The sequence below is a fragment of the Plectropomus leopardus genome, chromosome 9 (assembly GCF_008729295.1).
Source record: "Plectropomus leopardus isolate mb chromosome 9, YSFRI_Pleo_2.0, whole genome shotgun sequence".
Lineage (NCBI taxonomy): Eukaryota > Metazoa > Chordata > Actinopteri > Perciformes > Serranidae > Plectropomus > Plectropomus leopardus.
Window position 1 is genome coordinate 22,601,665 of NC_056471.1, and position 25,884 is coordinate 22,627,548.

The 25,884-nt window shown below is 37.9% G+C and overlaps 3 protein-coding genes across 4 annotated transcripts in view; 1 reads left to right on the top strand and 2 right to left on the bottom strand.

The window, feature by feature from the left end:
- Positions 1-42: 42 nt before the first annotated feature.
- sytl4 (synaptotagmin-like 4) lies at positions 43-16,121 on the bottom strand. Its single transcript, XM_042492968.1, has 18 exons — positions 15,980-16,121; positions 15,820-15,879; positions 13,392-13,579; positions 12,154-12,369; positions 10,882-10,991; positions 10,583-10,697; positions 10,324-10,485; positions 9,570-9,678; positions 9,386-9,476; positions 9,200-9,285; positions 8,540-8,632; positions 6,556-6,734; positions 6,117-6,219; positions 5,028-5,189; positions 2,402-2,507; positions 2,213-2,321; positions 1,916-2,124; positions 43-326 (listed from the first exon to the last, which is right to left on the bottom strand). Exons 3-18 carry the CDS (start codon positions 13,508-13,510, stop codon positions 184-186), a joined length of 2,112 nt encoding a protein of 703 aa, XP_042348902.1. The 5' UTR covers positions 13,511-13,579; positions 15,820-15,879; positions 15,980-16,121; the 3' UTR covers positions 43-183.
- Positions 16,122-17,684: 1,563 nt separating this feature from the next.
- On the bottom strand, positions 17,685-23,144 carry trmt12 (tRNA methyltransferase 12 homolog). 2 transcript variants are annotated; one of them, XM_042493380.1, is made up of 7 exons: positions 23,009-23,144; positions 21,917-22,085; positions 21,602-21,788; positions 21,353-21,503; positions 21,165-21,274; positions 20,736-20,893; positions 17,685-20,384 (listed from the first exon to the last, which is right to left on the bottom strand). In XM_042493380.1, exons 1-7 carry the CDS (start codon positions 23,059-23,061, stop codon positions 20,007-20,009), a joined length of 1,206 nt encoding a protein of 401 aa, XP_042349314.1. In that variant the 5' UTR covers positions 23,062-23,144; the 3' UTR covers positions 17,685-20,006. The 2 variants fall into 2 exon arrangements, with proteins under 2 accessions (XP_042349314.1, XP_042349313.1); XM_042493379.1 differs by having other exon boundaries at positions 21,602-21,800.
- Positions 23,145-23,285: 141 nt separating this feature from the next.
- The window catches only part of zdhhc9 (zinc finger DHHC-type palmitoyltransferase 9), a 38,237-nt gene continuing 35,638 nt past the window's right edge, over positions 23,286-25,884 (top strand). The window contains exon 1 of the mRNA XM_042493657.1: positions 23,286-23,457. The gene's annotated coding sequence lies outside the window, so the exon portion shown is untranslated. The remainder of the gene's footprint in view (positions 23,458-25,884) is intronic.

The following is a 25,884-nucleotide window of genomic DNA, read 5'->3' on the forward strand; positions in this document are numbered from 1 at the left end:
CTGCAGTCGGGGAGGGGGGGGGTGTGCTAAACATGAACCTCATATAGGGAGGCAGATGTGATGTTCAGCCAATCAGATGTATTCATTCACCTCTGTCGATATCTCATATTTGTCTCAGACTTGCAGCTTCTCTCAATTTCAGTCTGCGGATTGTTTTCGAAGGCCCCGTCCTGTGTGGCGTCCTCATTTGCCCCTCACCATCGTGGAGCGCAGTGGAAGAGTGCCCTCTGCCCACGAGTCGGGGTACTGCATCATCTTCTGCCACAGACTGATTTCCTCTCCAACTGAGTCCATCGCCACTTCCTCTTTTCCTATTTTTACAGAGCCTGCAGGAGGTAAGATTACACTGAAAATGAGTGCAGAGTTTGTTTACTTTTCACTGTTTATGATGGCCAACTCCTTTTACTCACTAAATTTTCACACAAATAGGAAAACACATCCAAGCCTTTTAGGTGCTACAATAGTAATCTAGAAGTGTGTATTTGTCACAAAGGCAATAATGCTTTTAAACTATAAAATAATAATACCTTTATTTATATAGCACCTTTATAAACACAATTTACAAAATGCCTGGACAAACAAATCCAAGGCAATAATCACCAGGGTTAATAAAACAATTCAGGTTAGTCAATAATGCTGGACAAAGGCCAGTCAAGAGTTAAAGCTGCAGGCTGTCTCATAAGGGGTCAACATTTCTGTAATCTACCTTGGGGCCAAGCCCAGACGAGCTTTAAAAGTGATCAGTAAAATCTTAAAATCAAATACAGATATGGTTTAACTTTCTCTTTTTATGATAATTAAAATTCTCCTTCACTCCAGTGTTACGCCCATGTGTTGACTGGGATGGATGGACAGACAACCTGAAAAAATAATGCATAAAAATGTCCCCAAACCGAAACAAAACAACGGCCATGTGCAATTGTGGCAACAAGGGCCATTTCAGACCTACCTCATTTGGTCTGGACTTTTGGACTTTTCAGTTTGACCCGAACCAGAATTACAGGTATGAACATCCCAAAACTACGGTCCAGATTGGAGCTGAACCTTGGTCTTGATCAAATTGTACCATGGTTCATTTCTGGTGTTAAAACATTTTTTGGATGGTACAGACTTTCTGATCATTTACAGGAAATCCTGACAAGCCCTTTTCAAGTGATAAGGATAGTGTAGCGCCTTAGTTTGTAGTTTAGCTACAGAGAGAGAGAAAGAGTGACAGTGGCTGTGAAAAAGGGGGAGATTTTCTGGGGTATTGGTTGGAATGGCCAACTCGCCATGTCCTGCCGCCATATAACCTACACCACAAATTAATACAATAAATTCAAGGACGTAAACTAAATGACTTAAATCCATAGTTCACAGTAAAACGTACATAAAGTTACATCACAAAAAATATCAATTGCGCTGTGTGTTGAGGAGCCATCACTGCTAAGAACACCATCAACAGAAAGAACAGGAAGGATAAAATGATGCAGGACTACAGTCTGCAGTCTACAGTCCTCTTGGACCCTAGTGGAGCCTATTGACTGTATTGGCGCCGCCTCGAACGTGAGTTTGAACGTGCGCAGTGACGAGTGACGCACGGCACGTCAGGCTGGGTTGTTTGGGTTGGGTTACCAGGTACCAGGACACATATCCTACAGTCTGGACATATCACAGAAACTGTGAAACACCCATTTGAGTCATATCACTATGAAATCGTTAGATTAGTGGAAGAAATAACAAATTGGGAGCAGGGCAGGAGAAAGGGTCAAAAATAAGACTTCTGCGTAAATCGGGAGAGTTGGTAGGTATGGCTCAGAGCATACAGGTGTTGACGATCGGAGCGCAGGAGAAATTCGCAGTAAAGTTGTCAAGTGATAGTAAGTATATAAGCACACAAAATAAACATCGGAATTGACTGACTTCTGTCTTTTACCTTCTCCAGAGCTGAGACGGACTCCTCCCAGAAATTCGTTGCTCGACATGGCCTCTCGGTCCCACACAGTCAGCTCCAGACACATCCCTCCCAGCTGCTCCAGAACCAGCTCCTTGTACACAAACGTATGGTCGTAGTTTGGGTTCAGGTTCTTCTTCACTACTGGAGTCTTCCTCTTTGTGGACTTTGCCTTAGTTGGAAACAGGTACCTGCAGAACCACAAACACCAAAGTTAAGTCCTGAAAAGAGAAATGCATGTGTCAGTTTGATTTTACGACCGTATATTTGATCACTGACCCTTTCACAAAGCTGTCTGAGGTGCCTCCTGGTTTAATCGCCATCAAATTCTTCGCCTCTTTAATCAGGACGTGCAGTTCTCCTGCTCCCTCAACCATCACCTTTTTACCTGAGGAGAGGAACACAGACATTTTTAGACAGTTAATGCAAAATGTATCAGACACAGTCAGAGCTTCTTGTCAGTCGTACCTTTGATTTTCTCAATCGTTGGCTTTTTAGGTGTGACATACTTCAAGGAGATCACCAACTCTCCTTTGTACTGAGCAAAAGCTGAAGTCGACACAGCAGAGGCCGACTGTTGAAAAAAAGAACATTATTGTATTATATTTAGGACACAAAAAAACCCTTAACAACAGAAGAGCAGACATGTCAGCCCCGCCAATGTGCACCAATATCAGACCAGATGGCTGAGGTTGCCATGAGGTTGACATCGACACTCGTTTATCTGTGAGAGCCAAAATCTATAAGGTCAGTCTCTGCTTCTCCTAATCAATAGCTTCACCTTGGGTTGATTTGTTTTAACCTTTGAGCCTCTAATTTTAAACATCCTAAAGGGCAAAGAAATCTATTCCTCATCGTCTGATCAGTACTGATTAGTTCTGTCAAATATTGAAGACAAAAACACTTTAGTTAGTTTCAGCGTATGACTGTTGTTCCTTCTTGCTGATGCAGTTTGCTGTGACTTGTGAGACCCGTCCCTAAATGTCCTCTTAAACTTCAGTTTTTCTACCAATCTACGTGAAATTTAGCCTTTTTGGTAGGGATGCACGATAGTATTGTCGCATTGGCAGTTATTGGTTTTAGAATTAAATATCAGAATTGGCCAACATGCTGATTTCTGCCGATATCACAACCTAACCACCCTATTGTTTTTCTGACAAGCAGCATTCAACATAAAATTAAACGTGTGTAGCAATATTTATAAGTGATAATTAAAGATCCAGTTTGTAGGATTTAGGGGTATCTTTTGGCAGATATGCAAGGACATATTCATAACTATGTTTTCATTAGTTTGAAATCACCTGAAACTGAGAATTATTGTGTTTTTGTTATCTTAAAATGAGTCCTCCATATCCACATAGTGAGTAGCTCCTCTTCTGCTGAGTCTGCCATGTTGTTGCTACAGTAGCCCAGAACAGACAAACTAAAAAGTGGCTCTAGAAAGGGCTTTTCTAGATTTAACGTTCCCTTGAGGCCACAGTAGGTTCTCTTGTTAGTTATTTTATTGACACAAACAAATAAAATATTTGTGTCCAAACAATATACAAAAATGTAATGATACATAAACCCATTAATATAAAACATGACTAGAGTGAGCTCAGTTCAGTAGAGTCCTTTTGTGTTTCATGTGTTTTACACTTTGTGTTTCAGTCTTACAGCAACACACACGATGTTCTGGTGGTGTGCAGCTCCATGTTTGGAAAAACAGCTGTGAGCGGCAGAGTACTGAGTTGGTTGCACTCTGTAACCTTACCGTGTTGCCTCTTAGTCCTAAACACTGATCCCTTGAAGGTGCATTATGTAAGATCTGGACATAATTTTAGTTTCAAACATTCAAAAAATGAACTAATCCTATCAACAGATTGTGACGAAGTAACACCTTTAACATTATGTCCAAGATGACTATGTATTGTTTTGCAGAGATATCCACTGGTAAACAGCCAGGGATGGGCCGTCCCTTCTGTAATAACACATCCTGGCCTGAGAGGAGATAGTGAATCACTGTAGCCTCTAGTGAGCCGCAGGGGAGGATGAAGAAGTTGAGCCAGCCGAAGCACAGAGTTAATGGATACAGCGCAGAAGTTACAGTCTCAGTGAATTAGTGAAGTGTGTAAGGAACACAGCTATGACAAAAGCTCCAGGGAAAAAGAAGCAAAACTAGAATAAATATTGGTGTGGCTTTCCAATGCTGGAGACAGCTCTTGAAGAGTAAAAATATACGGTTTGATGCTGAACTCGCAATGTCTCTTTCACACTGGTAAGTATAATCTAATGTTGGCTATTTACCGAAACAGTGTAACTAATGACAACACAAACTGTGGGCTTACAGTTCACAATAAACTTTTCAAATGACGTGATGTTTCTGTTGTCATGTTACTGTGCGTTGCTAAAACTGAGCTAAGTAAGCTATAAAGTAAACTATACACAAACGCCACACGTGAAGATCTTAAGATTGAAGCCTTATTTTGACTGTCTGGTTTCTTGCTCTGCTGTCAGTTATGAGCTGCCTTTATTTATGGATGGTGACTGTAAATTGCAGTTGTATGGATACAGTAGTAGACCAACATTTAAAGGGTGAAATACTGCCCCCATCTGGTTGGACTGAACAGCAGGAACTTACATAATGCACCTTTAAGAGTTCAAAATGGGGTACCATGCTGTTCGTTGACCACTAAAAGTGCTATGGAGCAATATTTTTGGTGTGGCTCTCTGCACAGGTGAAATGTTGCATGTGGGTGACATGGTTCACAATCACTGCCGATGGTTTCACACTCTTCCACTAATCTACAGGTGATGGCAATGCAATTCGAAACACAGCAGGGCTCCAGTAAACACAGGGTAGAAGAATACTGCTGGCAGGTAAGGATGTATGTACACAACAGGTTTCCTTTAAGAAAAATCAGCTTCACAAATGTTTGAAAGGAAGAAAATGAATTCAACATGTTTGATAGAGCTCAGTGATTCACATAATGCAATCAGGTGACTTACTCTGAGTGTAAACACTTTAGCTGCTTTACAAAAAAACTCTTCAGGGCACATTTAAGTTCATCAGAGTCTGATTAAAAAAAAACTACATTTAGTATCTGTGATCTACCTTTGCCATTAGAGCCATGTGCTCTTCGTACGGGGAGTTGAGGTCTCGGGTGTCCAGAGGGACCTCCACCTCTCCCAGAAAGGCGTTGCGGCTGAAGCGACCATAATGCCAGACTGCTATCAGCACTGAGCGGGTGAACAGCTGAGAGCGGTTGATGGAGTACTGATGGTGGGAGAAGAGGAGGAGAAGACAGCACGGATCAAAGGTCTGTCTCAGTACTGACACAGTGATGGAGAAACGTTATATAATTTTAATGCTCTGGTGCTGAGGAAGTCTTAAATAAATCATGCAACACAGATTAAAGTAGAACATGAAGTCAGATCCTATCACATCTAAAATCTTCTAAATAATCAGCTTTGAAAAAAAAACATGAGAAGAAGGCAGTGAGCAGTTTAGCAACACATGGCCTAGTAATTAGAAAGAAAACAGTAAAAAGTTATAAGAAAATTAACTGAAAATAAGTTTTAAAAATAACACAAAACAAAAACAAACAAGAAAAAATACCCAAAAAAATGCAGAAAACTAAAAAATATATATGCATTTTTTTCTGTAACATAATTTTAAACAAATAATTGCAATGCTTAAATATACAGTTTTCTGGATATTTTTCAGTAGTTTTGGGGGGGTTATTTTCAAATAATTTATTAAAACTAATTTTCAGGTAATTTCCTTAGTCACCTTATACTTATTTTGTGGGACATTTTTTGCCCCAGTGTTTAAAAAAAAAATTCAAACCAATTTACTCAGGCTTCAAAAGGTTAAGCTGCTTGTGAACGCAGCACAAGAACACTGATGTCGAACCAGGTTTTAAAGGGTTGAGGAGCAAATCCCAAATTACAGTCGTAATGTCGTACACATTGATTCTCCCAGCTGCATCCTTTTCAGCTGTTTCATTTGTCACTGTATTTAAGCTGACTCATTGGACCAGAATCAATATTTGACAACAGCTTTTCTAATCTGCAATGTCAATATCAATCTTAGAGTCTCTGTAGGTGTGGTCATTATTTGCAGCAGGCATGGCACAAGGTCACTAATCAGGGAGTGTCATTAAGTCAACAGGATAAGGTGGTGCCAGTTATAAACCATCACCTTCAGCGTTTCTCTGTAGACGGGGTTGACTGTGTTTCTCTTGATGCTGGTCTTCCTTTTGCTCTGGCGAGATTTCTCAGGGAGAAGGTAACATTTGACATAACTGAAACACAGAAACAGAAAGAATATGTCAAACTGTGGACACAGCCTTTGCTGTATTTCCTGACTAAATGTGATGAAAAAATATCTGTAGACATTCAATTTCCTGTGAGGCTTAAGTAATCATCCCTGAGATGTGATTATGAGGCCATTTGTAAACACAGTGACTTCTTATCTACACCGATCAAAGCCGTGTTATCATCACTGAGGGTGTGTTTCTGTTTCAGAGCCACAATCAGCACTCTGACAGCCCAAAGTTTGTGCTTCAAATTATGTGTTTACCTTGTGCAGCGTTTCATTACGTCTACGCTTGGAAAAAGTGACAGTTTTTAATATTTACGGGTTAGAAAGCTGCCGCGAGGCATCGCCGTTGGCCAGCCCGTGGCACTCCTTGATGAAGATGTGGAGGCTCTGGGTGTGATCGTCGTAGCTTATTGAGAAGACAATTTCTCCGCTCACCTCCACGCTGTCATAATCTCCTGTTTCACTGTAAATACTCATCAGGCTGCCCAGTGTGCTCTGCAGAAACATACATATGACTATTTCAATTTATTTATGTTTTTTTGAGCAAAAGAGGATCATACATACAGTATACTGTTGTACCAATGCTCATTTCCATTTATATAAAAGAGTTATAAAATAATATTCATGTATACAGTAGAAAACAAATGGTCCTGCCATAGTTAGGTCAGGTGTGGGTGGTTGGTTAGCGTATATGAATATGACTGATTACTATTAATTTTCAAAACTTTTCATATATTTGACCCAATTTCCATGACTTTTTTTTTTTCAATTTTAGGTCTTTTTGCCTTTATTTGATAGGAGACCTTATGCATGAAAGGGAGAGAGAGGGAATGACATGCAGCAAAGGGCCGAGGTTGGAATCAAAACCTGCAGCTGCTGCGACAAGGACATAGCCTTTGTTACCAACTGAGCTACTCGGCGCCCCTCCATGACTTTAAGTAGTTTAAAATGGGTAGACCAATATTGCCATTTATTGCTTGCAAATTTTACACACTCATAAGACATTTCCAACGCCAAACAGCTGCTTATGCTAATAGACCAGAACAGCACATATGGTCAGTTCACAAAAGGGTGCACCCCTTTTTCTACAATAGATAATTGAAGATAGATGTCGGTGCAGTTTCATGTATGTTTGGGTACAATTTGAGTTTTGTGCATTTATTTCTTATTAAACAAACATTTGTTTTATAGACACATCTATAATTGTTTTGCAACCTTGCCTGAAGCTAAAAGTACTCAATATAAGGTTAATAGTTGTCATGAGGCTTCCCCCAACCCCAACACAGTGGACATCTATACATGTATCAAATTAGCTAAAACACTGTGTATTCAAAACTTTTCCAGGGTGCTCACCATGTACAAAGACTGTGTCCTTTCTGCAGCTGCCACAGGTTTGATACCACCCTTGGCCCTTTGCTTCATATCATCCCCTCTCTTTAACCTCCTTTCACTCCATAGCTGTCCTATCTAATAAAGGCCGAAATAGCCCAATAATGATTAAAAAAACAAACAAACAAACAAATAAAAAACCCTTTCCAAAACATTCTACTAATGCCAAACCCAGGCCCGATAAACTGTTGTTTTTTTTTTTATCATGATGTATGCGATGTTTCAATTGTCCCACAGTGCAGCACTAGATTTAAATTAGTAATACTAGGAATGTATTCTACATAACATCAGACATGTTTTGGGGTTTTCATGGACATATTTTAAACAACAGCCAAAACAAAGTATAGTCAAAACTTTTCCAAAACATTTCCAATCGTGGAAACTTTTTCTAATTTAACAACTTTTTCAGAAATGTCATGACCGTGGGAAACTTGGATTGATGATAAATATTGACATATAGATAGACAGATAGATAATATTTGGTTAGACATGTTCTGAAGGCTTAGTACTGCAGACTACAGTTTAAATAAAGAGAAAACAATTACATGGAAACAAAGAAAAAGACAGAAATTACCAAACACATAAATGCCTGAGGGTTTTTTAACAACAAAGGAACAAACAAATTTAACTAAGATCAGGGCGTTTCTGTCAATATCTTAATCCAAAGTGACAGCGCGGCAGTCGTGCTGTCCTCAGCTTTGCTTCCCCTCAGGCTTTGGTAACTATAGAAACATTTTGGTAGACTTTACACGTTCACTATCACACTTCCTAAGCTGCTGGAGGATATCCTGAGGTTAGAGATGTTCATTCAGATCATCTAACATCAATTCCGTTTTCTGAGACATAATGAGCTGCTCTTTAAAGAGCCTTCAGAGGGCTAAGTTCAGCTGGGAGAAATGTCAATACATTACCTTTGAGCTGTGCAGACTGTAGGTGCTCGAAGCCATTGTCCTTTTATGAAAGTTAACCAACCTGTCAATATCCTCTTCCTCCTCTCCATCTTCCTGCAGCAACATAAAAAACACTTAGAAGGCTGATCATAGCAGGGCTCCTACAGTACAAGACAAGTGAGATTTAAGACTTTTTTAATGCCACTCAGTATGATTTTTCTCCAAAAGCCCAAACTGAAGGAAGAAGACATGAACCAACATCAACTACTTTAACCTAAAACATGACTTTTTGGTGACGTTAATGCGAGAGGCAATTATTAAATTATTGTTTCTTTTTTTTGAAGTCAGTTAATTTTTAGATTTGGTGGAACAATCAAAAGTAACATTGGAAACTGGTGGACTCTGAGGAAAATGGAAAGCAATTTGGTTGTCTTTGCAACAGCAATGCCAACAATAATAACACTTTGAAATGTAAGGAGTAAAAACATGAATTTTGTCCATAACCATATTCGCCCCTAGTAGCCCCATGTACAGAGGCTGTGTCTTTGCTGCAGCAGCCATGGATTCAACTCCATCTGTCCCTTCATGTCATCCCCTCTCTCCCCCCCTTTCACGCTTAAATTGTCCTATCCAAATAAAGCCCCCCCCCAAAAAAAAAGGTTATCAAAAGTTAGTTCTTACCTGTATGTCTAGGCCTGGTACGGAGCGGCTCCTGCTGCCCATCGAGGCCTCATGTCCGTCACTCAGGTCTATCGTTGATACACTCTCTGGTATAAACAGACAGACCAGCAGTTAAGTTGTGATACACATTTCATTTAATTCCTGAAAAAAGAAACAGAATTGCACATGGTAACATCAGATGCTAACCAGGAGGTTTTGGGGCTCGTCTGACGCTCTTTTTGAAGAGTCTCTCAACATCCAGCTCCGGGCTCGGATGGGGCGGTTTCACTTCTGGGGCCTGTATTGACAGGAACGGGGAGTCACAGTTACAGAAAAGAAAATAATTCACCCTGAGACAGAGACATGGCCATGTCACTTGAAAGAATCTTACAGTGTTAGCTTCAACTTCGGCGCTGTCAGCACTATCTGTTTTGACTGGAGTGGTCGGACTGGAAACAGTGGACCCTGCTCGGCTGGACTGAGCTGACCGACTCTCTCTCCTGTGCGATGAAACAAATCAATTACAGCTGTAATTTCTTTACATTCAAACACATATAAAACAACATATTTTCACATTTTGTGTGCACCCTGGTGTCAACATATCTACAACCTCATCTCCATTAAACTGAACTTGGCAATTGGGACATCTCAGCAAGATTTATGTAGTTTAATAAAAATGCAAATATAATGAACAAAACAGCATTTTAGATAAATTATTTATTCATGCACGAGTGTTTCAGGCAGATGATTCCTCAGCGTGCAGATAGCAGTGTTAAGGCCATGTCCAAAACGTCCACACATGAGCCAATAATTTAATGAGAAAACGCATCTTCCTCCTCAGGTTAAGTTTAAACTACAACAACTATTATTTTTCAATTTCTCTACTACATTTTTTCTCATTTATTTGAAACTATAAAGTTTAGATTTTCAGGTCAACTAATCCAAATGTACATTAAAAAAAAATTTTTATTTAATTGAAAGGATTTCATAACAGCTTTTAATGCTATTTATATATAAAAATGACCTGACTCAGGCCTGGCTGTCTCAGCCTCTGACGACTACATTGACCTGCTGTGGGGGAGGACGGAAGTTTGAAGTTAGTGTGTAGTGTTTGTACCTGTTAGAGTAACTACAGGTGAGTTTACCTTGGTTGCTCAGGGGTCACGTGGCCAGACTCGGTGCCTCTTTTACTGCTGCTTATACTGTTGTTTTCTGCAGACTCGGTGTCACTGCGCGCTAACTTAACTTCCTCCTTTGATTCAAGTGACTCCCTTGAAGCAATTGATCCTAAATTTTCAGTTGAATGACTGTAAAAGAAAATATGACAAAAAGGTTGAGGTGTTCTTAATCTGACTTTAAAAAAACAAACAAAAAAAAAAACTGATGTAATGAGAGGTGACGCACCCGTTGTTATTTTTTAGCACATCTTTCTGCCTGACCCGCGGCACAGGAGTGGGAGGATCTGGATTTATTTCGGTACTTCTTAACAGCACTTCTCCTGTCGTCTCACGCTTCTTTGCTATAACACAGAACAAAAGTTAAATCCATACCACTGACACAAAATGTGATCATGTAACTGCAGTTTTTTTTAAACATTTCTTTCCTCCCACTGGGACGACATTCCAGTGTCTGTGGGCATTTGGCTGAGAGCTGTTTACATTCCTGGTTGAACAGTCGATACCACTTCCTCTTCCTGCACTCACCCTGAGGTCTCTTTTTCAGGGAGACTCTCACGAGGTCGTGTCCAGGCATTGCGGAGAAACGGTTTATCCTTTGATCGTAGAACCAGTCACCTGTCCTTTTCTTTAGGTCCCTACAATGAAATAGAAATACTTTTAAAAGCTCTACAGTAAACACAATTTACACTCATTCATGAAAGGTTAATGGTTACTAGGGGATGCACAATATGGATTTTTTTCAACTGATACCAATTATTGCCTTCTCCCCAATAACCAATATGGTAACTGATAGTTGGACTTTTTTATATTTTAAAAGAAGTGTGTAGCCTGTACTTAATGCACACTCAGGGGAAGGCTAAGATGTAGTGAGAAAATATGAATAATTTAACATTCAATAGCCCTAACCTAACCAAATCTAACTGACATCACTATTATCAACACAGCAAAAACTAAGATTTTGTGCTGTAAAGAAGTTATATTATCTATGTCAACTGTTGAAAAAAAACCCCAAACAAAACAAAAACACCCTTTAGAGTGAAAAAAAAAAAAGACAATAACCATCTTAAATTGTCAGAAAATTATCTATTTGGTTTGCAACAGAAGTGGGAAACATCTGGCATTTCTGGCCTGTTTTGTTGGCAATTTTGTGTTTCTCACTCTGCATGTTAGATTCCACTGCTTGGATTCCCATCCTGACATGATTTAAGAAAAATATTTTTTAATTATTTATCAAAAGAAAAAAAAATAGTCAATTATTTTGAGGTTTAACAATGCAACATAAAAAAAGATTAATAAAATCCTACTTACCATGTCTGAGCATTTTTCAGACTTTTGTATGATTAATTTAAATATTTTTATTGCCAGTTAAGGCCTAATTTTTAGATGAATTAATTCAATGCCTTTTAAGACTTTTTAAGGATCCACATGAACTCTGCTTTAGTGCCATGAGCATGAGCACTGTAATTTATTTTGACTCAATCATTTTTATACATCATTATGGTGCCAAATTTATTATTTACAACACCAAATGTGCATAAATCTACAACAACTGCTACAACTGCTGTTTGAGTAACTGTTTTCACAGTGCCCAGCTGTGTTTGGAAATGACTTTTTTTTTCCAAGTATACATTTGTGATTTTTCATTTTCCTGACGCTTAAATGGGCTTGAAGCTTTTCGGGATTTGTTGACAGTATGATCAAATTAAAGACTACTTGTTTTGATCTAGTCGCAAGAATTTGCTAAAATTAAATTATTCGGGCAGGTTAAAGGAGAGTATAATCGAAACAATCTCTTACGACTCTATGACACACACGGTGCACAGCCAGGATCCCTCGGGGAAGACGGTTCGGCAGTTGCGGCACACATAGTGATTGCACATCTTACACTGGCTGGAGACAACAGTCAGGCGACTCAGAGGCTCCAGGCATCTACCACAACTGCGCTGACTGTATTTCCCACTGCCACGTTTGGCCCCTTTCCTCTTCACATCCAACAGCTCCGTCTTCAAACTCCTGAGACACAAAGACAAAAATATTAACAAAGAGAAGTTGTCCTTTGAGAAACTTCTTTAGTGGTCTACAGTTTAGAAGTTATTTTAAATTTTGCAACCCTTTTTGATATACCCAAACTTCTTGCATCATCTACTGCTAGTGCGGATTGCTGTAAAAAAATGTGTATATTAAGATAAGATATAAAATAATCTGTATCTTTGCAGTCCACTGCATGGCCCCTAGTGCAAATTTGTCTTCAGCACCAAACAGCTAGGGCTGGGTCATGTTTGAATTTTTGATACAAGATAACCGAGTATTGATACTGATACCAAAATAGTAATTTTAACTGCCTAAGTTTGAAAAGTATAAACATGTTTGTTGCTTTTTTCTCAATGCAGTGTGCGATACTGACTTGTTAAAAACAGCTTTACAGGAGTTTTGCATTCATAAAGTATAGAATAGAATTTATTTAATTAAATTATAATTTAGATATACAAAGTCATTATCAAAGAGCAAGTAAGCAAAATAAAAACTTTTAGTTTTTAAGTACTTGAGTCTATGGGCACATTTTGGAAGCAAAACAGCAAAAAAAAAAAGTAAAAAAAACAAAAAAAACAAGAAAATTACCTGAAAAAAGTGCTGAAAATCAAAAAAAAAAAAACATGACTTTTTTCTGTAACATAATTTTAAAATATATTATTATAATAATTTCAAATATAGTTTTTCCTGAACATTTTCCCCTATCAGTATTATTATTATAGCCCTTTTCAACAAAAAAAATTCAGGTCATTTTCTGGTCACCTTTTAGTAATTTCTCGCAATTTATGGGATATTTCTTGCCAAGTTGCTTATTGCTTTTTTCTCCATGTTTCCAAAAGAAATCAAACCAGTTTGCTCAGAGTTCAAAGGGTTAAACTGAATGACTTTGTTGGAATTGAATGACTTAGCAACACCTCACATCTTCTGGCACCTTTTTTAAATAATAAGTTCAGAAAACTAAAGTTAACCGTTAGTCCAATTAACAGGAAGTGCTCTGTTCTCACCGAACACGCTGCTCCTCAGCCTGTCTCAGCTCCCCGTCCCGATGCAGCACCTCCAGGATCAGCTCGCGCTCAGAGTCAGAGAGGAAGCTCAAGTCGATCATGTCGGCGGCCTGAGGCATCGTGCCTTTCGACCACTGAACCCTCAGTGCAGGCTAACTGGCTCAGCTCAGCCACATTGAGAAAATCTCCTTCAGATAAAAAAACAACACATCGGGAATAAACTCTCTACAAAAAGGTTTCATAAATACAAATAAAACCTGAACCCTTTAACGACCTGCTCACTATATCTTAATGAAAAATATGTTGAACTTAAATGCAACATGATTGTGTTATCTCTTCTTTTCGGTTTAGGTTCGTTATGCTAAAAAGATCCAATAGATGTCCCTATGTCTTGAAACAGTCTGCCTCATCAGTTTACCTCCTTGTTTACCAGTTTACCAAATGGCTGAATTAGCCTTTATGGTAAATGTAGTGGCACTGAAATAATACATTTATATTTTTTATGAAATAATATATAATAGTTTTTTTTAGTATTATAATTAGTGTATATTATTATTATTATTATTATTATTATTATTATTATTGTTGTTTTATTATTATATTTTTATTTTTTTTTTTCTTACGAACGGCCATCTCACCCGTTTGGTAGAGACCTTCACTTAAAAAAGAAATGATGAAAAGAGAAATGATTGCCGATGGGAATCCAGATCACCACAGAGCCAACAGAGCGTGACCCTTTGGCATGTTTTTCATTTCATGTGAGGACAGGAATTAGACTACAACTTTGGGCAGCTCCAAAAATGATAAATGACCAAAAGGAACCAGCATGTTGGAGGATTTTAAAGTCCCACAGAAAGCCTCTGCCCAGGTGAAAGGTTGCTTTTAGGGTTTGACAGGCAAAAACAACATGAGCTTGGCCACTATGCAGCGTTCCCACCCTCTAAGGATACAGAGAGGCGGGTGGAGTTCAGTAGTTGAGCCATTTGTTTAATCCCAACATCGAGCCTGTCCGCTGTCATGTTCCCATCTGAACCTTCACAGTGTATGTAAACCGCATAAAACAAGGCTGGTTTCTATGCATGGACACAGGGGGGCAATGCCCCCCAAAAAACACCAAACACCAGCATCTTTAGCCCCGAATAATTCTCACTTTGAAATTTGTTGTCACTAAAGCAGAGATATTCAACATGCTTCACTTGGGGGGCCCTTGTGCAAAATTACAGGAGGCCAAGGGGCCAGTTGCAGCACCCCCTACATGCTTCTAGGATTTTAGGAAATTTCTAGTATTATAGAATATTTCTATGATTTCAGGGTGTTTCTAGAATTTTAGGATGTTTCTAGTATTTTAAGCAGTTTATAGGATTTTAGGACATTTCTAGGATTGAAGAATGTTTTCTAGGATTTTAAGACATTTCTAGGATTTTAGGATATTTCAAGGATTTTGGGATGTTTCTATCATTTCGGGAAATATCTAGGATTTTAGGATGTTACGCTTCTAGGATGTCTCTATGATTTCAGGACATTTCTATGATTTTAGGATACAATCTCAGGATGTTTCAATGATTTCAAGACATTTCTAGGATTTTTGGGGCTTAATTAGGCCCCAAATGTCCTCAAACCTAAGGGAACAATGCATATTTAGCTTTGGGTAAAACTTGAAACAATTCACTTTATAGCATAGGGTCCTAAACAGTAACTCATATACCAACCAACCTCTCTTACTGCCCCTCAAAGCATCCTAGCAGGCCTGGCCTAAAAAGGAAATTAAAGTGAGAAGGAAAACGTGTCTCATAAGTAGCTGACAAATCGGTAGGAAAGCTGCAATTCAAAGCTGCAGTGAGAACTTGACACCAGTTTTTTTTCCGCATTGTATGAATGCCTGTAGCCAACACTGCAAAAGTTCAATACCCGCAGGGCAACTTGTCTGATTAAAAAACTTAACCTTCAAGGAAATGGCGCATGCGTCTGTACCAGATGACAGAGAGATAGCGCACCACATCTACAAACACTTGACAGGGGATATGCAAGAGGGGAGAGGAAATTGATATGAAAAAAAAAAGTGTAGTCGCATCATTTTGGCATGTTTTTTTTCAACTGTTAATAACAGAATTAACTTAACAAACATGAAACTTCACGACGGAAAAACAACAACAGTGTCTCTGTGTGTCACTGATCTGCGACCAACTGTCGAAATTCAATTTTTTAAAATCAAATCATCACGGTCGTAAGCTGACTGAAAACTGAATTGCCGCAAACGTTACTCCATAATAAACTCACAATAACTTTAGAAAACGGTCTGTTTTTATCAGCCTGTGATGGCTTAAAATTTGGCAAAACGACTCGATCATTTTGCTACGTAGATACGCGTGAGATCGGCTGACAATTAACACAAATTACAGCCAAGTTAGTTAATTAAAAGAGCACACACCTGCTGTTAAAAGTCCACTTCTCCGCCGCTACACGGCTCGCGTCACTACGGGCGACACTCCTGACAGAAAACACAACAAAAACGGTGAAAAGTGGCACACACGCTAACAGCGCATTGAAGATGATTAAATTTCCGTGTGCCTATAAACTGGTTCACTCACTTAAGCTTTCGGCAATATCCCTGCCTTCCCCACTTCTCCTTCCTCTTCTATTTGCCTCCCGTCTCCAAAAAAAACTGTTGACTTAGTGCGCTGGAGGAGTCCCGACTACCGGAAGATAAGGAAAGTTTGCAGCAGACAGGCAGGAGCGCCTCTCTACATTTTCCATGACAGGTGCATTTCCGCAGCTCTGTTTACCTCGGGAGGGCTGGATGTGGAAAATTTGACCCATTGAAACAGTCCATTAATTTGCGCTGCTCATTTTACCCGCCGGAGCAGTAAGGTGACAGTTTGCAGGACTTTTATTTTTTGAAGTGAAAAAGTTGACTGCATCAGGCAACACCTAAACATGAGAAAAGCAACATATAAACAAATGGTGAGCCATGTGTTTCTAATGCGTTTGTGAAGTTCCCCATTATTATAGTGCATGCTATTGTTTATTGTCAAGGCGTATATGCAAAGTCACGGATGAACACATTAGCATACAAATGATGACTCAGCCTAAAAGAAACAGCTTGTAAAGACACGCTGGTTTTAGGGGCAGACACTGCAGGTGCATAGGGATAAAAATAAAAAATAGAAATTACCATGAAAATTCCCCAGCGGATTTCTTACATTAAGGCGATGGTTCTTGTATTACAAGTTTTCTGAAATGTTTATGTCTAAGTATGCAAATCAGGCGCTGTTTAATTAAATTTTCGATTCTTTAGGTATATTTTCAGTACAGAAACATTGAGGGCAGGTTAAAAATCCTCGTTTTACTGTGTGTCAAACTTTTTTTTTTTTGTTGTTGTTTTTTTTTTTAGAGAATATTGAATATTTCTTTTATTATAACTAGAAAATGCTGTCAACAGCCATTAAAAAATAAAATTTCTTTCACCATGTTTTTAGGAATAAATATAATGTTATAGAATGTGATATATATATATATATATATATATATATATTATATATATATATATATATATATATATATATATAATAAACCCCTGTTTAAAACCCTTAAGAATATATGTAGAAATAAAACTGGAAAGTTTGGTGTTTTAAAAAAAAAGACACTAGGGTACAAACTTCAACTTATAGATATCACAATGAAACTTCCAGAAATTTCCAGAACATAAATCTAAACATTGCACAAAGCCAGGCTCAAAATTCTTGTTTCACTTTGTTGTATCGTGCCATAAATCAGAAAATAATGACAATAGCCATTTAAAAAAAATCTATTTTTCACCATGTTTTTAGGAATTAAATGTTGCAGGCATCAAGCTATGAGTGATATATACATAAGGGCCTTAAGAATATAGACAGGAACAAAATAGGAAAGTTTGGGGTGTGTGTGTGTGTGTGTGTGTGTGTGTGTGTGTGTGTGTGTGTGTGTGTGTGTGTGTGTGTGTGTGTGTGTGTGTGTGTGTAGGTAGTGCTACTGAAATTGAGATTTTTTGGCTCAGAGTATAAGAAAAACATAATTTCAAGAAAACTGCATAAAGATTTCTATTGATATATTCCATACATTTTTATACAAAAATAAGACACCAGGGTAGAAAAATGTAACTAAAAGATATCACAATGAAACAGTTGATTATTTGCATTATCACAATTACTTTTTAGTGATGCAAGGTTTTTGAAATTGTATTTTTAAAAAGGCAAATTATGCAGTATCTGATTAAATATTTTCTCTTTGCATGCATTTCCTAAATAGAAATATGACTTAATATAAACACATAAATCTGTATTTTGGAAGTTTAATTTCCATTTGGCTGAAAGAAGGCATGTTACGGAGGCAAAAAAAGCCCAAAATCTCAAAATTAACCATGAAAAATTTATTTTCACCTGCAGTGGTTGCCTGACTTGCAACAGATGTCTGATGTCTAAGAGGTCAGAATGAGATGTCTTTTCTCCCAAATTGGATGCATTCATATCATTTCTTGTGTGGTCTAAATCAACACAAACACTCCTACTTAATGAAGATATTTATATATTATGTCTATGACTGAAACACCTGATTTGCTGATGATAATTATCAGGTTTATTATGGATAACGGCTCTGCTGTTTCAGTCTCTACCATTTAAACGTGCAGCACCAGGTGCCTCCATGTATTCACAGACTGAGTTAAGCTTGACTGAGGATGGACAGAGGTGACCCTGGATCTTTCTGCTGACTTTGTGTTTTATATGATTAATACTACACTTAAGAGGAAACTCATACGCCATTACTCACAAAAAAAGACAAAGACAAAATGTGTGCTTTTACCTCTCGTTACCTCCACAACAGATACAATATGGGTGATGAGAAAAACAACATTAACTGTCTCAGTAACGTGTAACATAACGAACAGCGTCGGTGCCGTCTACTGAAAGGATGAACACCATTCATCAGAAGACTTTCCCTTATTTGGGTCCAAAATCTCCCGCAGCTGTTCAATCAGGTTCATATCTGCTGACTTTGAAGGCAGTGTCATATGATTCACATCATTTCCATGCTCCTCCCCGCTGTATGAAAACATCTGTATTCATGAATGGATTTTGGAACAATCAGACACAGACATGAAAAAGCTCCTTTACCTCCTCTACATCAGAGCCACACCCCCAGACTGAAAGAAACACAAATACTGTCACTTGAGGCACTGACGCCTGATGACAACATCGCCATCATTTTGTGTCTCGTCATATTTTTTTTTGACTCTTTGTAGTCACCTTGTGTCTCTGCACAGTCATTCTTAGTGGCCATTTTACATGTTATTGTATTTGTATGTGGCCATTTAAAATCTCTATGAAGTGGTTTTGTATGTCTTTGGGGCTGTTTTGTGTCTCTTTGCAGTAGATTTGTGTCTTTATTTGGCCATAATATGCCATTTTGCAGTACTTTTGCATCATGTTGCAGACATTAATGCCTCTTTAAAGTTATTTTGAATCTTTTGTCTTGGTTTTGCAGTTATTTTGCTTTAGTGTCTTTGTGGTCATTTTGGCTTTCTTAACATGCATTTTGCATCGTAGCGGTAATTTTGTGTGCCTTTGTAGTCATTTTGCATTTTGTGTCTCTATCCTGGTTTTTCAGTTGTTTTGCATCTCTTTGTAGCTGCTTAGGGATCATTTTTGTTGTCATTTTTGCATCTTAGTGATAATTATGTCTCTTTTAAGTCATTTTGATTCTTTTTGTTGTCATTTGACATTTGCTTTGCATCTCTTTGAAATTATATGACAGACTTCCCAATCACTTCTTACTGAGGCTCCAGCACACATACACATTGATATTTTGGACCGCTTGGCTTCTTCCCAGCAAACCCCTCAGTAGTCTTTTTTTTCTGTCTCTCAGTACATTACACCAGGTTAGTAGTATTTGCAAGTGTTTTTGCAAAAACTAGCTATTCCTCCTAACGTTAAAATGATATACAGACATGGCAGTTTAGTACATTCAAGTTTTTAAGATAACTAATTTTTTTTTTAAACTGCAACATATGCATTACTAGTAGCAACCACCTATGGACTGTAGATGAAAATTAGGTTTTAGCAAATTCTGGAGGTTAACCTTTAAATTTATTGCAAATAATGAATCCTGCAGTTTAATCAATCATAATGTTGGAGTTTGTAAGTTTGAGTGTTCCTGTAATTACCATCACAGTGATGTGAGTCATGTCTCAGACTACAGTTTTCCATTTCAGTCAACCATAAAGGACGTAGTCGTCAAACACAGCAGGGAAATTCAGTGAGTATAACACAGCAGTGCCCTTTAGCAAGGCACCTTAATACACTTCTGTTGTCCCGTGGCCAACAGATAAGGCTGTGGTTGTTGTCACAAACGGGATTAAATTTGCATGAGTGCGAGGAAGGGTGTTTCTATGAAAACAGTGTTTGTTGTCAGTGAACCTGCCCTGGATAAATAAAGGTTTATTGAAACACTGCAGCAGATGAGACTATTAAACAGACCGGCTGATTGCACTGGAAACTTTTGGATTGTACAGTTGCTTTTTTTCTTCTCCAAACTGAGGCACACTTTAATGTTAAATGTCTCTGTGTCCACTCAGTGTCTCACTCAGGACGGTCTGCACTTTAAGTCCAGCACAACATGGTGAACATGAGGTGCATACGACTTCACATGTTCAATGTGCTGGACGTTTGTTATCCACCGAGCACCAGTGATGTCCTTTAAAAGTGAGGCGATGCGGTTTGCTGTGTCATCAGCCCAGACCTGCCACGCCTCTCTGTCAGCTGCCTTCCCAGAAGCCCTCGAGGTGGCATCATTGATTGCTGGAATAGCCGACGCGCTCGGTAACGGTGAGGTAACGTTCTGGTGAATGTGCAAAATGCCACCGGTTTTTCTCTTCAGTAGTCGACAGGCGACGGGCCAGCCGTCCTCAGAGCTCGGTATGAGACCCAGGTTCACCCTGTCAGCAATGTCACACAGCTGCAGCTGGGACAAATTAAAATAAAACAACTCTTAAATACTGTCAATTAAATTCTGTTTTCTAGACACTGGTGTAAATTTGTAACAAATTTCATGACATAAAATCTATTTTAAAGGGTTAATATCGAAGTGTAAAAATAACAATTCCCTTTTAAATTCTACATTAATGTCCTCTTGTTTTATACAATACAACTTCTGTCAGTTGTTAATTTTCTTGAGTGCAGTTACAGACAACATAAAGATGTGATCTACCACTAACCACTGGGGGGCACCCACCATGAAAAAATTTAATTAAGACTGAGCTACTATTGTACCATGTGTAAAATGAGCAGCATGTTATGCATATGAAAATCTTACTTGTCTGTTGTCTCCATGGTGAACTGTGCAGCGGTCGGACACCCCGTTTGCCACGAGGTTTTTCTGCAAAGCCTCCACTGCGTTAGGGCTCCACTCACAGGCGTGAACATAACTGGCCCCGGCGTGGACCAGATATGGCAGAGTGAAGTATCCAATACCTGACAAAAATATAGTGGTGATACTTTAACCATTCAAATTATGTTTAATTATAAGTGAAGAAAGTAAAATGACGGCTCAGGATTAACACTTAAACCTGAACTAAACACTAAATTCATCACAGATTTCCACTAAAACATCCTTAGTATAGGCTGAATAATATAGAGTACATGTATTTAATAGTCTCCTTTTGGTGATGCTTAAGTAAAAACATATTTAATCTGTGTCTTTATTGATGTTAGAACCTGTCACACATTGTCACAGTTTTCCCACCTGCGTACAAATCCACCACCGTCTCCCCTCTGCAGTCAAATCCAGCCACACGCAGCTTCTCTGTTATGTTTCCGGCTGAGAACATGCACTTAGTGACATCAAACTCATACCTAAATCAAACGTGAAGACAAGTACAAATATGTGATTCTCTTTTTTTTTCATTCATGTGCCAAAGATAAAATACTCACGTAATTCTGTTGTCTACATGTTTGACCCAGCTGTTCTCTCCTAAGAGCATCGTCACCATGGGAGACCTGAATCCATCCCTGGATATCCGACTCATCTTTGCCAGACGTTTTGCGCCCATTCCTTTTGCCACTGCACTCCATAGCTGTTCTTCTAAAAACAGAGTAAAAAAAACAATTAGTAAATGTCCTCTTTGAATATTTTGCACACTAAGCACTACAGAAAAGTGGGCTTAAGATTGAGAACAGTACCAATTTTCTTCCAGAGTTGCAGGGAGAAGCAGTTGTCTCCCAGCAGGACTAGATCTCCATGTCTCTGGAAGCTGCGAGGGAGGTCGTCCCTCAGCTCCTCCGTCCATCTTTCGTTGTTACACGCCAACAGCTCCTGGAGGTTTTTCTCTAGTTTATTACCACTCGTCTGTCCATTCTTCTTCTTTGACTGCAGAGGAGACTTTAGTGAAAACAAGAGACCGGCAGATACATGAGAAAAAACAAAAAAACAACTTAATTGCTGCCGTCTAGTATTGTGTTACTAATTGTACTTAAGTGAAGCTCAGCTTTAATTACCTGACTCCAAACTATTTCACAAACACTGTCTGAAGCCACCGTGGTTCTAAGAGACTGCAGATCAAGTTGTGGCAGATGGGATGGTAAAATGGGCAAGAGGACCGTCCCACCTGAGTCTTTCAGTAAAGACAAACTTAAGTCCAGAGCTCCTTTGGACTGTAGATGTTTCCTGTAAGATATGACATTTTAAAGTAATAAAAGATTAATCAAAATGATTATAACATTAATACATGCAGCTGTTTTTTTTTTTTTTTCTTTTTTTCAGTTTATTATTATTAGTATTATTATTATTATTATTATTTTATTTCAACTTTTTTTTTTTTTTTTTTTTTTTTCATCCTCCTCCTTTGACTCCAAAAGATGTAGCATGATGACTAAGAAAATTTAATTCAATTTTTAAAACTATATATTTTAAATATGACAAATAAAACTACCTTGTACCTTTTCCCAATGGTAGTATTATATAGAATAGAATAGGAAATTGTTTTTGTTGCAGCAGCAAATAAGACAGCAGCAACTGAATGGAATATTTTGTTAAAAAGGGCAAAATAATGCAAATGTATATGTACAAAGGAAGGCACTTACATAGAATAAAATAAAATAACAGAAATAATAATAAGATATGTACAGAAAACAAACAAACAAACTAAACGCCCAAAAGATTTTAAAAAATGACATATATTTACATTTCCTGTGCTCTTGTCATTGGATTATAAATGGTAAATTATGGGTTGTATGCTGATCTGTCAGGTGTACTTTGGAAAATAACATCACCATTAAAAGATGTAATGTTATTTATTATGATGAATATAGACAGAAAAAAATATGCGGTATAGATCAACATGTGAATATTATTGTAAACAAGTCTGATGTGCTGTGTGTTTTATGCACTGTCTTCATATTGAAAAAAATAAGAGTTTAAAATACAGGCAGCCATAGAAAACATATTTATAACTTCGTAATCAAACCATGTTTTTGTCCGCATTTCTCTTAACGTTAGTTCCCAACTAATGTCTCTTAGTCTCTTGCTTCCGATGCTAAATGCTAACTTGCTAACTTAGCTTCAGCAGCACTCTTTATATGTCTGATTACCTGAACTGTTGTGCATAACACTGCGACACACGAAGGCAAGGCACACCGTCCATTGACGAGCAAACAAACAAATCCACTGTTTTTAAGTTTTTACAAATCAAGAGCGCTAATTTAGCCTACAACCAAAATAACAAGTAACCGGTTGGTGCAAAACAACAACACAACGCGCGTTTCCTGTCGGACCATAATGCAGGACGGACGTGTCATAGCTTTGAATGCTAGCGGCGAGCTAATATCGTAAATGTGACCGCCGCGGTTTTAGCTTCTCTGAAGCTAAAGAGGATTATTTTTAGTGAAAAGTCGACGGATACATTTCTTTCTTTATACTACAGTTTTGTTAGAGAACGACAAACTTCTTGTAAGTTTAAAAGAAGGAACAAATCAGTGGCAGTTTGGACATTTGCTCGACGACGTCGATAGATGGAGACAAACGGCTCAAACACAACAGGGTGAGTTAGCTAATTCACACACTTGAGAACAATAAAAACGTTTAAGTGCAGCAAAGTAAAGACAAATCTTATCCTTTGCCATCTAGATGTATCAGTTGCACCAGTAAATAAAGCATAAAACCGGTCTATGTAAGTCCGTAACACGTAATATCACATTACCATGCAGCATTAGCATAACAGTCACTTTTCTTGTGCTGCATTCAGACGCCTTTCACAAGTATTTACACCTTTGAACCTTGAGCAAATAAGTGCAACTTCTTTCAAAAACACGTGGAAAAAAACAACGAGCAACTTGATAAGAAATGTCCCACAAATTGCAAGAAATTAGTAGATTAGAAAAGTATTTTTGAAAAATCTAAGGGTAATGTCGAGGGGAAAAAAGGAAAAAAACGAGGGGAAAATATTATAATGGATGAAAAAAAATTAGCAAGATTTTACAGGTATTTTCACTTTTTGCTTTTTTATTTTGCTAATCTATGGGTCATTTATTCTTTTGTTGCTCAAGAAAGAAATCAAGCCTCTTTGCTCAGGTTTTAAAGGGTTAATAAGGTAACGTTACAAAACATTTTAAAGTTGTGTAAAACAGGGAAAAAAATCCTCACTGAGGCACACAGCCACAGGCAGAGAAATCAAAGGAATATCTGCCATAAGGATAAGAGGTTTTTTTTAGTTAATGTATTTTTTTGTGCTTTGCTACTAGGCCTACTTTTTTATAACTGTTTGTCCCTCAGATCACGATGCTGTTGTCTTTTATGTACCATAATGAAATTTAAGGATCACCCTAGTGATTTGGTACTACACTTCCCAGGGTTCCTGTGGATACTTAAAAAAGTCTTAAAGGGCACCGGATTCATTAATTTAAAAAAAAAAAAAAGGCCTTAATTGGTATTAAAAGTGACTTAAATTAATCTTTCAAAAGTTTTAAAGGTTTCAGACATGGGAAGTTAGATTTTATTCATTGTTTTTTTTTTTTCTGAACATAAAATCTCAATAATTGATGACATGATTTATGTATTTATTTTTTAAATAAATTCCTTTTCTTAAACTTGTCATGATGGAAATCCAGGCAGTGGGATCTCTTTTGCAGATTAAGAAACACCCAGAATTTCACAGAAAAACAGCTAGAAATGTCCGATATTTCCCACTTCTGTTGGTAAACCAAATGCACACTATCATGATAATATAATATCTTCATTGTCTTCCATGTGTTTTTTAACATCTGATGTAGATAATCAAACTTTTTTTTTTTTTACTGAACAAGAATGTCCTTGTTTTATAATACAATAAAAATTGGTTAAAATAAAATTGTCCTACAATTTTGGTTGTTAATAAATTTGGTCTTAAACTTAATTCTGGGGGTTTATTTATATTCCATTGTATTTATAAGATTTGCATTTTAAGTGTACTGTATTGTAACTTGAGCTGCTGGACACCCGAATTTTCCTTTCAGGGATGAATAAAGTGTTTTCTTATCCTATCTAACTAAAAAAACTCTTAAAGTCTTAAATCCACCTCGCCTTAAGCTGCAGGAACCCTGACTTCCAGACTTCAGAGGATACACATAAAAAAACCCAAAAACAAAACAAACAAACAGAAACAAATACGGACTGTACTCTGTTTATCAGAGTGGAGGGTGGCTGGGGTTTAACTTTCGAGCATTCCTATAAGCAGCAGCCTGAGCTGTCGACTTCATGCTTTGTTCCTTTCTGCTGCCTTTCAGGAAAAAATATCTGGTGTTAGGTAAACATGAGTTTGTTTGTTTACAGGCTGTCTATGAAAACACACGAGTTTCACCCTCGTAGTTTCTACTTGGTGCATGTCTACAAACTGTATGATTGTCCTGCCATTGTGGCTTGAATTGAAATAAATGCAAAACGATCTCACTTGATAAAGCAGTATTGTGTTAATCAAACAGTACATTGTGAAAGACAAACCGAAGCCTGTTTAAATTTGCTCTCATGGCCTCAGCCAAAGGAAAAAAACAAACTCCTTCCTCAGTGCTTAAAGAACTATCCAGAGGGCATTTCCCTTGTTTGCACTCTTGTCCCTCTCATAAATAATGTACAGTCCCTTTATTTATTTTTCCTTACGAATAATCAAAATTGAGGTGAGGTTAAACAGGCTTAAAGTCTCCGTGTTCCCAGAATGCTGAGTTGAATAACATACTTTCTCTATATCTAATACATTTTTGCTGGTTTTGCGTTGATGCAAATGTATGCAAATAGATTTGCTGACATGTTCTCGTTGATACTGGGTGCATTTTTTGTAAAAGTTTTGTCTGTTTGGTCTTGTTCTTAGAGGTAATTGATTGTTGATTGATTGACTCCTGAGCTACACTCGTGCCTTTTGGAGTACGTGTTAGTTTGTCAGTGTTAGTGGTTAGCTATTGTAGAGGTGGCACTGGTAAGCAAACCATGTTGCAAACCA

Coding starts and splice junctions, on each gene's coding strand:
- trmt12 (XM_042493379.1), bottom strand. CDS start 23,061: ATGGACGGTGTGCCTTGCCTTCGTGTGTCGCAGTGTTATGCACAACAG. Junction 21,801..21,916: donor GTGAAATAGTTTGGAGTCAG/GTAATTAAAGCT, acceptor TTTTCACTAAAG/TCTCCTCTGCAGTCAAAGAA. Junction 20,894..21,164: donor GGTGGTGGATTTGTACGCAG/GTGGGAAAACTG, acceptor TATTTTTGTCAG/GTATTGGATACTTCACTCTG.
- sytl4 (XM_042492968.1), bottom strand. CDS start 13,510: ATGCCTCAGGCCGCCGACATGATCGACTTGAGCTTCCTCTCTGACTCT. Junction 9,286..9,385: donor ACGAGCCCCAAAACCTCCTG/GTTAGCATCTGA, acceptor TGTTTATACCAG/AGAGTGTATCAACGATAGAC. Junction 2,322..2,401: donor AACGATTGAGAAAATCAAAG/GTACGACTGACA, acceptor TCCTCTCCTCAG/GTAAAAAGGTGATGGTTGAG.